The following is a 14,031-nucleotide window of genomic DNA, read 5'->3' on the forward strand; positions in this document are numbered from 1 at the left end:
CTCTCTCTGCGTTCCTAGTCTCTGTTGGCAAAACTGGTGGCGCCATCTCCTTTTCAAACCAACAAACCATCAAACCAACCCTGCCCTCTACTGTACTTTTTGACAGCTCGGAATGTAAACAAAGCAGCGTGAGCACAACAAAACCTAGCCGGCGTAAAATCGGTCCCCAGAAATTGGAAATGTTGCGTACGTTGTCGCTAGCTGCGAGACTGCTTACAAAGGCCCCCGTCGCGGGCATCATCAGGATTCCAACGTCTCGTTCTGGGCAGCCTGTCGGAGTGCTGTGGAAAGGTTACGCAAATCTTCCATCCAGCAAAGCGGAACCTGCAAACGATGCTACCACCGTCGACGGACCACCACAGCCCCCCAAACCGATCGATGAGGTGAAACGAAGGAAAGTGATAGAACTGGAGCTCGAGGTGATGCGCCAAGAGGGCAGAAAGGTGCCGTCACTGTCCACTATCAAGCCGCAGCAGTGGGATCATCTTCTGACCCTTTCGTCAAGGTAGTGTTCTCGACGATCGAAGGCAATCGATTGGAACCGTGTTAACCAGTTGACCGTGACGAGGTTTTCCCCTTCAGAAATCAACGACGCCAGTACTATCTGTATCTCTGGAACATCGAGATCGTACGATTGAATGCCAAGGTGAAAAAGGAACGCAAGCAGCTCGAAATTGCGAAGCGTCGCGAGGAGCTACAGAAGGCGACCGCGGAGAACGATCACATCGTTTACGGTCTGTTTCACAATACCATGTTCCTGCGGATATATGACTCCAAAGTGGACCACTTTCACAACAACCGGTGCGTAGCCGATGGTAATGTAATATGCCGCCAAAAATAACTCGTGATCTTTTGCTTCTCGCTTCCAGGCTCGTTCAAGCGATGCAGTTCGGTATCAATCTGGTGATCGACTGTTCGTACGATGATTACATGAACGACAAGGAAATGCGCAATACGGCCAAACAGCTGATGCTGTCCTTCGCCGTGAACCGTGCCCATCCAGAACCGTTCAACGTGCACCATTGCAATGCAAACTTTAGGAAAACGACGATGCACGCACTCGAGAAGCACCTGGGGCAGATGCATCAACCGGAGTTTCCGTTCAACGTAACCGAGCAGAGCTACATGGAGATGTTTCCCAAAGAGCGGCTAGTGTATTTGACGCCACACTGCAAAACCGATCTCGAAGAGTTCAACCCGGACGATATCTATATCGTTGGGGCGATGGTGGACAAAACGTCACAGGAAGCAGTTTCGTTGGGGAAAGCCAAAAAGCTCGGCCTTCGGATGGCACGTCTTCCGCTTGACCGGTACTTTCAGTTCAAGAGCGGCAAATCGCTTACGATCGATCAGATGATGCAGATCATGCTCGAGCTAAAGATGAGCAATAATTTTGAGCGTGCATTGCGACACGTCCCACGGCGGAAGGTGATTGAACTGGACGAGGAGAAGGCTCTGCAAGAGCAGAAACAGAAACAAAGACATCAGGCCAGCAAGTTCAAGTTCAACATGAAACGTCCCACAAATGAGCACTGGAACAGTGGCAAACGGAAGATTAGATAAACCTTTTGTATGTGTGTTCTAGCACACTACGGCAGTCGGATTGTATTTGTAGTTCTTTTGTTTTGCCCGTAAGATAGTGTACAATCTCTGGAAAAGGAATAGCTCTTTCGATTGTTGAAAGAGTTTAGTTGCGTCTTCTTCGCGTTCGACTGATACGCCAAGCGTGCGGTTCTTCATACTTGTTGTACAGCGGCTCCAGCCGTTGGTTCTTCTTGAACTTGCTTAGTTTCGTGGGATCGGAGAACCGGAAGAAGGCCGGTGCAAACTCGACCAGCCACTTCGGATCAATTGTCGTTACCTCGCGCATATATTCCTTTGTCGTTTGGACGAGTTCATGGTAAACCACCCTACGGAAGAAGAGGAGAAAATAACAAAATCAAAAGACGTTCAAGTTTATCGTTCGAGTATTTGATAGAATTAGAACACTTACCATTCCGGCTGTCGATTGAATAACGCACTCGATGGGTGAATGTAAACGACCTGCGAATCGACCAACGTACGGTAGCCCTCCTGTGGATCCTTTTTCGCTGCATTGCGGAAGAATCCGGAACAGACTGCCTTCTGTACGCGCACCGTGTTCTTTCCAGCCGATACCACATCCAGCTTGTGTCGATCCATGATGCCAAGCAACTGTTTACGTACATCTTGGGCCCGTTTCAGTGTGCGGATTTGCACAAAGTTTTCGTAGCACCAAGCATTAGAAAACTTGTTATTCTTCCAGCTATTGTAAACCGCTAGCAGCGTCAGATGGTCACCCTCGATCTGATTAAACTTGGCCTTCTTTTGATCGGCCAGCGCTTGTTTGTCTTTCGGTCGATAGAACACGTTCTGAACCGAAAGCATCGACACGATCGTTAGCACTTCGTCCGAGCATTGCAGAGCCACGGACATGATGAGTAACTTTGAGAGGTTAGGTTCGAGCGGAAATTCAGCCATCCGCCGGCCAAGGCGCGTGAGCAATCCTTCATTATCCAGCGCCGACAGTGAGTGGAGCTGTTCCAGTGCCATCACAAGAGACTCAACGGGCGGAGCGTCCATGAAATCAAAGTGAAGCAAATCGTTAATGCCCATCGTCTTCAACTGCAGCACGGTTGTGGCCAGATTGGTACGCTGTATCTCGGGCACGGGTGTTGGTAACATTTCGTCACGGTATGCACGCTCCGTGTACAAGCGGTAGGCTTTTCCTGGTCCAGTACGCCCAGCACGTCCCGCTCGTTGTTTGGCGGCGGCTTGTGAAATCGGTGTCACGACGAGCGAATCCATGCCAGTCTTTGAGTTGTACACCTTTTGCTTCACAAAACCGGGATCGACGACGTAGTAAATACCATCGATCGTGAGTGATGTTTCGGCGATGTTGGTTGCGATCACAACCTTCCGACTGCCGGGTGGAGCCGGGTCAAAGATTCGCGTTTGCATCTCGGAGGGAAGCGCCGAATAGACGGGCAAAATGATCAATTCCGGAACGTCAGGTCCGAGTGATTTCATACGCTCGTAAAGTATCTCACACGCCGTATCGATCTCCTCTTGGCCAGTGAGAAAGAGCAGCACGTCGCCAGGTGGTTCGCGCAAGTGAATCTGCATTACGGTGATGAGCGAAGCGTCCAGATAGTCGGTTTCCGGTTCCTTCGTGTACAGTATCTCCACCGGGAACGTTCGACCCGGAATAGTGAAGATTGGCGCTTCGAAGAAGTACTGCGAAAATTTGACCGCGTCCAGTGTGGCTGATGTTACGATTAGCTTCAACTCAGGGCGCTTCTGCACGGCTTGCTTGAGCAACCCAAATAACACATCGGTGTGGATGGTCCGTTCATGCGCTTCGTCTAACATGATCACGGAGTACGATTTGAGATCAAAGTCGACCAAACACTCGCGCAACAGCATACCGTCCGTCATGTACTTGATCACCGTTTCTTGGCTGGTGCAATCCTCGAATCGGATAGTGTAGCCTACCTCTTGTCCCAAGCGACAACCGTACTCTTCCGCCACACGTTTAGCAACAGACATGGCCGCCACACGTCTCGGTTGCGTACAGCCAATTTTTCCACGTGCAATGAATCCGCTTTCGGCCAGATATTGGGTAATTTGTGTCGTTTTCCCGGAACCCGTTTCACCGATCACGATCAGCATTTGATTGTCCGTTACGGCCTTGATGAGATCGTCGCGAAGTTTATAGATGGGTAGCGACTGGCGTTGTTCCACGAGGCTCATGTCCGTTTTGCGTCCGAATGAACTTTTCTTACCCCCGATAATGGCCTTTTTCCATTCCGGTACGTCCTGTGTGGACATACCGACACCACGCGTGTTTGAAGCCATTGTACGCTCATCGTCCTCATCCGGCAGCGGATCGATCCAGTTTTTATTCATCGTTGTAGGCACCGCGTCCATCTCTTGTTCACGCTGTAGCATTTTTTGCTCTCGCCGTTCCTTAGCCAGTGCCGTTTGCATCATGGCAGCTTGGGCCAGTGAACCATCCGGATTCTTAACAATGCGCACCGGGGACAGATCATGCAAAGCCCGACCGTGCCCCTGCAGGAACGGTGGTTCATCTTCGACGATTTCGATCTCAATGTCCGCCTCACTGTCCTCGTCTTTCGGCAACAGTCCCGTTTCTTCATCAAAGTCGGGCATTTCGGAGCGATCGATCACACCGGACGAGATCATCTGCTTAATTTCCCACCGTTCGGGGCTACTGATGCGTGTTACCTTCTTGCGTGATGTGTCCTCCAGCGGCTCGAGTGCTCCCTCCTGCAGGCTAAGCATAGACGGCACGGACATTGGCCGATCCGGATTACGACTCTGCAAGTCGGCCGCCTCTTGAAGGTGAGCATGCGAAAGCGGATTCAAATCGCGGCCCGTAGCCTGGTCTACCTCCTTCATACTGAGGGAGATCTTATTGCCTGCCAGCGACATTACCTTCACCTTTACGTCGTCTCCGCGATTGACGACATCGGTTACAAGATTGACGCGCCCCTCCGTAGACAGCTGGGAGATATGCACGAGACCTTCCTTTTTGCGACGAAAACCAACGAGCTGCACAAAGCACCCGAACGCCACGATATTTACGACGCGCCCTTCATAGATTTTGCCAGCTTCGGGTTCCTCTGGCATTGGTGGCGTACGTTTACGGCGTTCGACCATCGCCGGTGGTGGTTCCCGGGAAGCACTCCTGTTTCGAGCGTGACCACGATCCTTTGAACGACTTCCCGAACGACTGCGGCGTGAGCGGCGATCGTAATCGCGATCCCGACGTTCACGATTACCGCGATCGCGACCCCTGTCCCGGCTCTTCGAACGACTTCGTCGTTTGTGGTCCCTCGATCGTGATCTTCGTCTTCGTCGGTCACGCGATCGACTTCGATCTCGACGCCGCTCCCGTGACCGGCTTCGCTCCTTCCTGTGCCGCTCCTTGGAAGAACTGCGTCGTTCGGTACGCCGCTTGCTTTCCTTCGTACCACTGTCCGTTTCCTTGGAAGGAGCTAAACTTTCGAGCTCAGCCAACATATTATTCACTTCCTGTTGCTCCCGGGACACCTTACTGTTACCGGCTTTCGAGGGCGCCATTTGCTCTAGCTCTGCCAACATATCATCAACTGCATCATCAGGACGCAGTTTTTTGTCCTCCTTTTTCTCTTCCTCCTCATCCGAAGAGTACGCTTTCCGGTTGTTCGGTATCGCGAGACCAGGGAATTTGTTCGCCAGAGCTTTCCCATGGTCGCCATCGTCGTCGAAACCGGTTTCTGTGGCCTTGCCGCTGGCCGAGCGCATGAGTTGGATGATGCGCAGCAAGTTGGCCGTAAAAGATTCGGAAAATTCGGCACCATTTTCCAGTAGTACCCGTTTGAAAGCGTCGAGGGTTGGGTTTTTCCGGGCCAAATCAATGATGAATTCAGCTGTAGAGAACATGAGAAGAAAAAAATGCAATGGAACTACCTAGCCAAGTTGTGTCCACAAAAGTTTAGCCGGTCGTCTATCGTTTACCTACCTAAATCCTTATCATTCAACCCGAGATGATTCTCCAACTCCGTGCAGATTTTGGACACCAGAGACAGATGTTCCAACTGTTCTAACTCTTCCATTTTGGAAGGTTTTTATTAGAGAGACGCGTTCACAATTTCACTTTGCTGCGTTTGTTGTTTTGGAACGAAATTTTCCACCTGAAACAGCATTTGTGTATTGACAACAGAATGACATTAGGTAACGGTTAACCCTTAAAGTGAAAATGTCAGTTTGAATGGGGTATTATTCGTTCAACTAAACACTTGTTCCAATGCTGCTAATGCTTGTTCACAGGTGCTAATGCTGATTTCCACGTGTTTGAAAGCCTTTTACAAACTATTGGAAGTCATTGAACAATCAGTGAATGCTTTTGATATTGACCATGGTGGTTCCAATATTAAATGGCACTATTATTACTGAATGGAACACAATACGAAAATTTTGTGCAGAACTGTGCTACTCTGACAGCTACTGAAATCTTCATAATAAACAAAAACATTCGCTTTAGTTCGAAAGCGAGTTGTAGATTGTGACAAAAATTTTCCAAAATTTCCAGCCTTGAGTAGTGATAAGTCCTGTTTAACTGTGTTCACAGAGCAAAATGCTTCAACCAAAAGTGCTCACATCGGTGCTAAGCCAAGCGAATACGGGTGGAGTGGAAAACACAATGTAAATACATGCATTAGTCTTTTTATTGAAGTATCGTCTCAAGCGAAAATTGTGTCTTTTGCAGACTTTTAACGCACGAGGGAGCACTGTTGGCGTTTTCTGGCTTTGGAGATCGTGATGCTACCGTAACGACGGCGATCGCCAGCAACATCTGGTCGGTGTATGAGAAGAATGGCCGTAATGCGTTTCGTGAAGACCGGCTGCAGTATGTGTTCCTTCAGTGCGAAAATGGCAACGTAGTGATCACCCAGGTCGCTAATCTGCTATTGTGCCTCTACGCACGGGATAATGTTGGCCTGGGAATACTGAAGCAAAAAGCCGAAGCTCTTGCGAACTACCTCGAAGGCCCGCTGAAAGAGATTGCCACATCGTAGAAGAGGTCCGAGAGCCATTCCTATTTTCTGTTTCTAATGTTTATTAGCTTTAAATACAACCCACTGTCCCTATCCGAGGTGCTTGTACATTAGCACGGAGTAATTTTTGTTGATCGAAAAGTTTGTTACCGGCTGGAGAGAGTTTCGTTTTGCCCACACCTTTATCGCCTCATTATGAGTGTTGATTTCTTCCTTACTGAATGTGGTCAATTGACGAGTTTCGCAGCACACCAAACACCTATCCTTCCACGAGCGTGCGAAATCATCCTTCAGAAGCGAAAAGTAGTTCGATGCCACAAAAACAGCATCGAATCGATTCGAAAATTTATCGCCCTCTTGCACCCGTAGAACGTCTTCGACGGAAAGAAAGTGCACCTTTAGATTGTTGCATTCCAGCAATGGGCTCGCTTCGTAGCTGACGGCCTGTAACGGATCTGTGCGTGATTCATATTTGTTGAGGCTCTTTCCCATGTCTAGCTGATGTGCTCCGAACTGATGAATGTCGCGCGGATCGAACCGATACGGTTGCTTCTCCTGTATTTCGTACACTATCTGCAGCACGTTCCGCTCGGTGATGTCTGTCGAACGGAAATCATTTACACCGTGTTTTGAATGTATCAGCCGCTCTTCGGGAGCGTGTTGGCCAAATGATATGTACGGGCCTGTTGCATTATCGCCCACCGATCCACGGTGGTGGTAAGCCATTCCGTTGCGCACTAACCCAACGGCAAACGTTTTGTTCGGGTCAGTCTGTTCGTACTCGGGAAACGTAAACGCTATACCCGTTTCACGCCAGTGCTTATACTCTTGTGGACAAATTTGTTTGGCACCGTTCTCACGCAACCGCATCTGAAGGTCCCAATCGAATGCCCCATTCCGGTTATCGTACCTTTCGCCCATCTGCACTCGTACACGATCGTCCCAGTATCGCGCAATATTGAACACATGCTGCGGGCCGTTTGTCCAGAATCGAAACACATTTTCCAGCTGATCGCGCTCCTTGTATTTAAGTGCGTCCAGGACGAATATCGGAGCATACCGTTGAGCGTATTCGTGATCGGTGACGATGTTGGTTAAAACGGATGCTTTGCCATTCAAGTACGCAGTGCTAAACGGACGAATGAGCGTATTGCCGAACAGGTCCATGAAAAGGTGCGTTTTTCCCTTCACGGACAGTAGCGCCGGATTCTCGAAAGCGATCGATACCAGGAGCATTTGACGGGCGATCAGTTCTATACATCCTTCGACGCAGTAAAAGTTCACAGTTAGTTTAGGGGTTTCGAAGAGTTTGGCTGCCGCCGCCAACACATGCCGAGGATCTCCGCCTCCAAAAAGTAAAATATTCAACGATTCTGGAGGTGCTGCGTCCTCAGGAAGCAGTTTATTGTACTCGTGCACGAAATCTAGAGCTTCTGAAAACCCCCAGAACATTTTGGAGCGTGTATTCAATCGGAACCACTTGCACTTAATCGATGAAATTCGTCACTGTGACTGTTCTCCGATAAACGGTTACAAACGTTGCTATGGTAACTTTGAATTAACGAATCGAGCATAAATATCAAAGAAACGAACAGCGACGGGAATAAATGAGAGAACGCTAATGCGATACCATTCCAATTTTAAATATTTTATCTTAGCTTTTCTATATTTTCTGTTTTGAAACAATTTAAATTAAAACAAGTCTTTCCAAACGGTAAACACAACTAATTTCTCAGTTTTAACTGACAGTATAAACATAAATGATCTCTAGCCTAGCCATGTGCCTTAAATGTTGCCGTAAATCATAATCTCTAAATTCTCTAGCACCGTCTACGATTGCCCGCGATAGCGATCAATTGTGAATAATTTCAATTGTTTGGCAGTTACAGTAGCACACGATGAAGCCTAGATTTCTCCCTCGATGTCTTTGTGCGACTAATATATTAGATTGCCATTTTTTGCGGACGGCTACCGATACCGCCAGCACGGTCGAATACAAGGTTAGCCACCTCATGGGCCAATTGCACGGCATTTGCCCGTGTGTCTGCCTCTGCGTACACCCGCACGATATCTTCGGTTCCCGAGGGTCGCACAAAAGATCGGCCCTTCGGAAACTTGTTCACAATCTCGTCGATCGCTTCCTGCAGTCCAGCAGGGGTTACAACGATCCGATCGGCGTCGGTAACTGTGATCACGTTCCTATCGGTTAGGTACACCTTCTCCAGAACGTTCGGCAGGTCGGTGTAGCTTCCGAGCCAATTTTCAAGACTCCATCCCTTGGTGTGAAGCACCGTTTCCACCAGCAGCATATCCGAAATGGCATCACCAACCGTTTCGTTGGTCAGATCCATAAATTGTAACAATCGATCGGCAGTTTGACGCTGCTCTTCAGTCAGCTGCTGGTCGTTGCTCGCTGCACGAATCAAGTCCTTGGCCCGTTCACTGTAGATGATCGTTCCGTGTCCGTTCGCCTCGAAGTATACACCAATATCGTACTCGAGCGCCTTATGGTGCAAGTGCTTCACACCCGTCCTTGTACAGCTCACAGGTATTTTCATCCGGTTAACGATGTAATCCGTCGATGCACCATTGGCGTAGGCTGTCTGCACCAAACCCATCTTCATCTGAACGCCGCACTGTTCGATCTGCTCTTTCAGGTATCCAGCCAACAGTGTCGCTATCCGATCACCGTCGAGTAGGTGGAACGTTCCCTCACTGTCTGTGAAGTAATAAACAATCCGATCGGCGTCGCCATCCACCGACACGCAACGTCCGCCCGGAACGGCGGCTTCTGGTAATCCGTCCGGAACGCAATGGTTTGTTTTGACGAAATCGGCCCCACATCGGAAATTGATATTCCCCTCGCTGTTGAACACCTTCACCTGCAGAGTGTCCTGGAGTTTTTTGCTGAATCCGAGCATTTTCAGGGATCCCACACCGTTCGCTCCGTCGTAGAACAGCTGACTGCGGTAGTTTCCGTGCTGGCCAGCCGCATCTCCACGCAGCGCCCGGAAGGCACCCATCAGCTTGCCCATATAGCCCTCCTCCGTTGGCAATCCGTAGGCGTGCTGTGTGTTCGCGCACGTCACAAAGTAGTGCAGCATCGGTGTCGTAACGATACCAAATTCTTGGACCATTCCCTTTACCGCCATTACTCCGTTCATTACCGAACGCGATAACTGCGGGCTGTGGTAGCGCGTGTCCATGCCCACGAAAACGCGGGCGGCCGCATTATTGTCGATCGCTTCTTGTTCGCAGATTTTGGCCACCTGGGCCACTAGGTCGCTATCGCTTACGTTCACCAGGTCGGTAGCTAACCGCTCCCAGCTTTGCTCGAGCATTTCCCCGTGTGGATCGATTAGTTTTACCCCGTTATCGGGGGCCGGGTTATGCGAGGCCGTTATCATCACGCCAATCGCTTGGCTTGCCTTTGCACGCGACCGCAATGCCGCCAGCACTCCCATGCGGAACATAACGTAGTCCAGATTATCGGCGCTAATGGAGAAAGCAAATGAGCCGAAAAGAGCCAATGTGGGAAGCACAAAGAGATAAGAACGGTTTGGTTAGTTAGTGGAGTGAAATTTGATGCCTTGTTCAAGTTTTCTGCCGTAGCAGGCGATCGCCCGAGTACAGGAAGTAAATGTAAATGGCACCATTCACTTTCAGATCGAGCGCATTCCTTTCACCATGTTTTGTGTACGAATATACTCACTGCGATCTGAAGCCAGCCGTTCCGTACTGAATGTCCTTTTGGTTCTCCTTTTTCGGATGATACTCCCTAGCAAACGCGTAAACTGACCGCAGATTAACCGACATTTTCGACTGAAATCCCGTTTGCTAAATTGGAAAATTGGAAATCTCGCTACTACCGCGGGTTAACACGAACACTGGCCACGAAGCGAAGTTGAACCGAAGCGCCCGAATGGTGGGTGGCAAGGTCACTCTAATATACAGGTTGCACCAAGAGCCGGAGGTTCGAAATTCCAGGAACTGTTTTCGTCCTCTCCAAAATAACTGTGTGGTGCGTCGGACACGCGCTGTCATTTTTGCATGCGTTTGCTAGTGACGATGGAACCAATTGTTTACATCTCAATGCAAGTAACTAACAATTGCTTTTTTAATGAAGCTGGCTCAAGCCAGCTGACTTTTCGTACAACCTGTATTGTAGAGTGATCTTAAGGTAAAATTGTTCGACCTACCCAATTCAATTCAACGTCAGCATATATGAAAGAAAGTACCCGAATGGGAAAATCGTTTGAAAGTTTCAACGAAAAAACTTATACCGGCTAACACTACTATGAGAACTATGCTGTAATCTCACTTTTGGTATTAGGAGTATGCGTAGAAATTTATCGTTTTTTTACCAAATTGAATCGTTTATTGTTCAAAACTCTTAACAAACTAGTCAATCGAAGAAGTGTCAGTCGCTAGCCACTACTTTTTGCTACTTTTTTTCCCCAACGCTTTCAAACGTCTGGAAATTGTTCCTGGGTCCACTCCACATGCATCTGCAAGCTGTTTTTGTGTTTGGCACGGGTCATCTTCCAGCAATGCTTCCAACTCTCCATCTGCGAACGTCTTCGCTGGTCCCGGGTGCTCCTTGTCCTCAGTGCAAAAATCACCACTTTTGAAGCGCCGAAACCAATTACGACAAGTGGCTTCGCATATAACAGCATCGCCATAAGCCTCCTGAAGCAACCGGCATGCTTCGGCTGCAGTTTTCTTCAGATGGAAGTGATACAACAACACTTCCCGCAAATGACGCTTTGTTGGCTCGAATTCGCACATGGTTTCGTGTTAATAACAATCTCACAATGGAAAAATTGACAAATGTGATGATCCAGATTTGTTGACAGATGCCTAAGCTTGACATTTGACAGTTATTTAATGACATTTGTGCCTTCTATCCAACAGTAGCGCCCCCTATATGTAAACGATAAATTTCAACGTATACACCTAATAGTTTCTAGAACCTCTAGAATCGATTTCGGAATACCACCAGTTTTTGAGGCCTATGTGGGGCCGATCAATGGGTTGAATTGTCTAGTCTAGTGTCCAACAAATTTCTTGCACGGGTAGTTCCCGCAGCGCGAAAGTATTCGATTTAGAAATAAAGAGGGGAATCAAGACAGAAAACAGAGATAACTACGAAGAAACGATAGTGAGCGCATAGTTGGAACATTAAGTAATTTTTTTGGGAAGTTAGATTTTGAGCTGTTTTCACGAATCTAGTGATGTGATTCGTTTATGGTTTGTGCTCAGTGTGCTCAAAAATTGAGCACAATCACGAGCTGTCAAATGCCAGAGTGACAGATGCGACTGGGACTCGAAGAGCGAAAGGCTCGAAGCGTCTGCAAATTTCGGCAAAAATTTGTTCCAACCGAAAAGTTTTGTGTTGCGTTTGGTGAGACGAAAAGAAGCGCTTTTATTGGTCATCATGTCGCTAGTTTGCAGCAGTATGTATCGCGCACAACTGCACCTATTTCTTTGTGTAGTCGTTTGTATTCAACTAACGCGAAGAGTGAGGTTATACCGCTTATAAACATTTTCCCTTTCTGTGCAGTATCGAATGAGGTACCGGAACACCCGTGCATATCACCGAAATCCGGTGCCATCTTCGAGCGACGACTCATCGAGAAGTACATTGTGGAGAATGAATGTGACCCTATTAACGGGCAGCCAATGACGGCCGACGAATTGATTGATGTCAAAAGTAAGTAAAAATATCATTGAATTACCACTTCTTACCGGTAATCTTTCGTTTCTCGTATTTTGTTATTCTACCACCAAAGCGCCACCAATCGTTCGGCCGAAGCCACCGAGTGCTACTAGCATTCCGGCGACACTGAAAACGATGCAGGATGAATGGGATGCACTGATGCTGCATGCGTTCACCCAGCGGCAGCAGCTGCAAACTGCCAGACAGGAACTGTCCCACGCACTCTATCAGCACGATGCCGCTTGTCGCGTAATTGCTAGGCTCAACAAGGAAGTGGCTGCGGCTCGGGAAGCATTGGCCACACTGAAACCTCAAACTGGCATTTCAGCCATTCAGGCCGCTCCGCAACCATCCATTGCGGCGGAAGCGGGCGGCGTTGCAACACAGCCGGTCGAGCAGGCTGGCATGAGTGTGGAAGTTATTCAGAAGCTGCAGGATAAGGCCACAGTGTTGACGCAGGAGCGTAAAAAGAAGGGACGAACCGTACCAGAGGAACTGGTGAGCCAGGAAAAGATCCGAGGTTTCTTAATGCTCGCATCACATCCGGGTCTGCATTCGGCCAGTGTTCCTGGTATTTTGGCCCTCGATATCAATCATTCCGATCAGAGCAAAATTCTCACCGGTGGCAATGACAAAAATGCGACGGTATTCAACAAGGACACCGAACAGATCGTTGCTATACTGAAGGGTCACACGAAAAAGGTGACCAAGGTTATTTTCCACCCGGAGGAAGATACCGTAATCACGACGTCGCCGGATGCAAGCATCCGTGTGTGGCATGTACCCACCTCACAGACGCAGCTGCTGCTTCGCTGCCATGAAGGTCCGGTCACGGGACTTTCATTACACCCGACCGGAGATTACGTGCTGTCTACGTCTTCTGATAAGCATTGGGCTTTCTCGGATATCCGCTCGGGGCGCTTGCTCACGAAGGTGGCGGACACGGCCGATCATGGACTGACCACTGCGCAGTTCCATCCGGACGGTCTGATCTTCGGTACTGGAACGGAAGATTCTCAAGTAAAGATCTGGGATCTGAAGGAGCAAAGCAATGTGGCAAACTTTGCCGGTCATACCGGTCCCATAACGGCGATTTCGTTTTCGGAAAACGGTTACTATCTTGCTACTGCCGCCGATGATGCGTGCGTGAAGTTGTGGGATTTGCGAAAGTTGAAAAACTTCAAAACCATTCAGCTTGACGATGGATACGAGGTGAAGGATTTGTGCTTCGACCAAAGCGGAACCTATCTTTCCATAGCGGGTACCGACATCCGGTAAGTGTCTCATGAATTTGGTACGTATGTCAGAGATACTCACAATAATGATTTCTTCGTTTTCAGCGTTTACCTCTGCAAGCAATGGCAAGAGTTGAAGGTATTTAACGATCACACGGCACTTGCGACGGGCGTTCGGTTCGGAAAACACGCACAGTATATCGCATCGACCAGTATGGACCGCACACTGAAGCTGTACGGAATTGAGTAGATTAACGAGGGGAGTTTGTGTGTTGTGTGTAGTTTATAATTTTGACCCTTCATTACGTGGCTTACGAGAATAAATTCCCACTACATGAAACTCAAATATAGGTTGTAGTAAAAATAAATCCATTTTTTGTCTATTGAATAGACGGTTTGACCATACTTTAAGCATCACGAATGAGAGTGAAAATCCACTGTTTTGTTCCATGAATACCTGCCATGGGCAGGTGATAATCGATTGATGCCGACTGCA

The 14,031-nt window shown here is 48.6% G+C and overlaps 6 protein-coding genes across 6 annotated transcripts; 3 read left to right on the forward strand and 3 right to left on the reverse strand.

Annotated features, from left to right (window-relative positions):
* Positions 1-161: 161 nt before the first annotated feature.
* LOC131205648 (mitochondrial ribonuclease P protein 1 homolog) lies at positions 162-1,886 on the forward strand. The gene is made up of 3 exons (XM_058197836.1): positions 162-505; positions 583-801; positions 870-1,886. The coding sequence occupies exons 1-3, from the start codon at positions 180-182 to the stop codon at positions 1,561-1,563; spliced, it is 1,239 nt and encodes a 412-aa protein (XP_058053819.1). The 5' UTR covers positions 162-179; the 3' UTR covers positions 1,564-1,886.
* LOC131205644 (ATP-dependent RNA helicase DHX8) lies at positions 1,581-5,685 on the reverse strand. The gene is made up of 3 exons (XM_058197833.1): positions 5,546-5,685; positions 1,994-5,453; positions 1,581-1,910 (listed from the first exon to the last, which is right to left on the reverse strand). Exons 1-3 carry the CDS (start codon positions 5,637-5,639, stop codon positions 1,688-1,690), a joined length of 3,777 nt encoding a protein of 1,258 aa, XP_058053816.1. The 5' UTR covers positions 5,640-5,685; the 3' UTR covers positions 1,581-1,687.
* Positions 5,686-6,048: 363 nt separating this feature from the next.
* On the forward strand, positions 6,049-6,715 carry LOC131205649 (ragulator complex protein LAMTOR2 homolog). The gene is made up of 2 exons (XM_058197837.1): positions 6,049-6,228; positions 6,293-6,715. The coding sequence occupies exons 1-2, from the start codon at positions 6,161-6,163 to the stop codon at positions 6,600-6,602; spliced, it is 378 nt and encodes a 125-aa protein (XP_058053820.1). The 5' UTR covers positions 6,049-6,160; the 3' UTR covers positions 6,603-6,715.
* LOC131205647 (dynein axonemal assembly factor 3 homolog) lies at positions 6,568-8,107 on the reverse strand. Its single transcript, XM_058197835.1, has one exon. The coding sequence runs from the start codon at positions 8,031-8,033 to the stop codon at positions 6,672-6,674; it is 1,362 nt and encodes a 453-aa protein (XP_058053818.1). The 5' UTR covers positions 8,034-8,107; the 3' UTR covers positions 6,568-6,671.
* Positions 8,108-8,129: 22 nt separating this feature from the next.
* Positions 8,130-10,438, reverse strand: LOC131205645 (phosphoacetylglucosamine mutase). Its single transcript, XM_058197834.1, has 2 exons — positions 10,294-10,438; positions 8,130-10,076 (listed from the first exon to the last, which is right to left on the reverse strand). The coding sequence occupies exons 1-2, from the start codon at positions 10,395-10,397 to the stop codon at positions 8,525-8,527; spliced, it is 1,656 nt and encodes a 551-aa protein (XP_058053817.1). The 5' UTR covers positions 10,398-10,438; the 3' UTR covers positions 8,130-8,524.
* A 1,469-nt stretch (positions 10,439-11,907) lies between these two features.
* LOC131214882 (pre-mRNA-processing factor 19) lies at positions 11,908-13,875 on the forward strand. Its single transcript, XM_058209219.1, has 4 exons — positions 11,908-12,037; positions 12,145-12,294; positions 12,374-13,574; positions 13,641-13,875. The coding sequence occupies exons 1-4, from the start codon at positions 12,019-12,021 to the stop codon at positions 13,783-13,785; spliced, it is 1,515 nt and encodes a 504-aa protein (XP_058065202.1). The 5' UTR covers positions 11,908-12,018; the 3' UTR covers positions 13,786-13,875.
* Positions 13,876-14,031: the final 156 nt, after the last annotated feature.

Source organism: Anopheles bellator, chromosome 1 (assembly GCF_943735745.2).
Source record: "Anopheles bellator chromosome 1, idAnoBellAS_SP24_06.2, whole genome shotgun sequence".
Lineage (NCBI taxonomy): Eukaryota > Metazoa > Arthropoda > Insecta > Diptera > Culicidae > Anopheles > Anopheles bellator.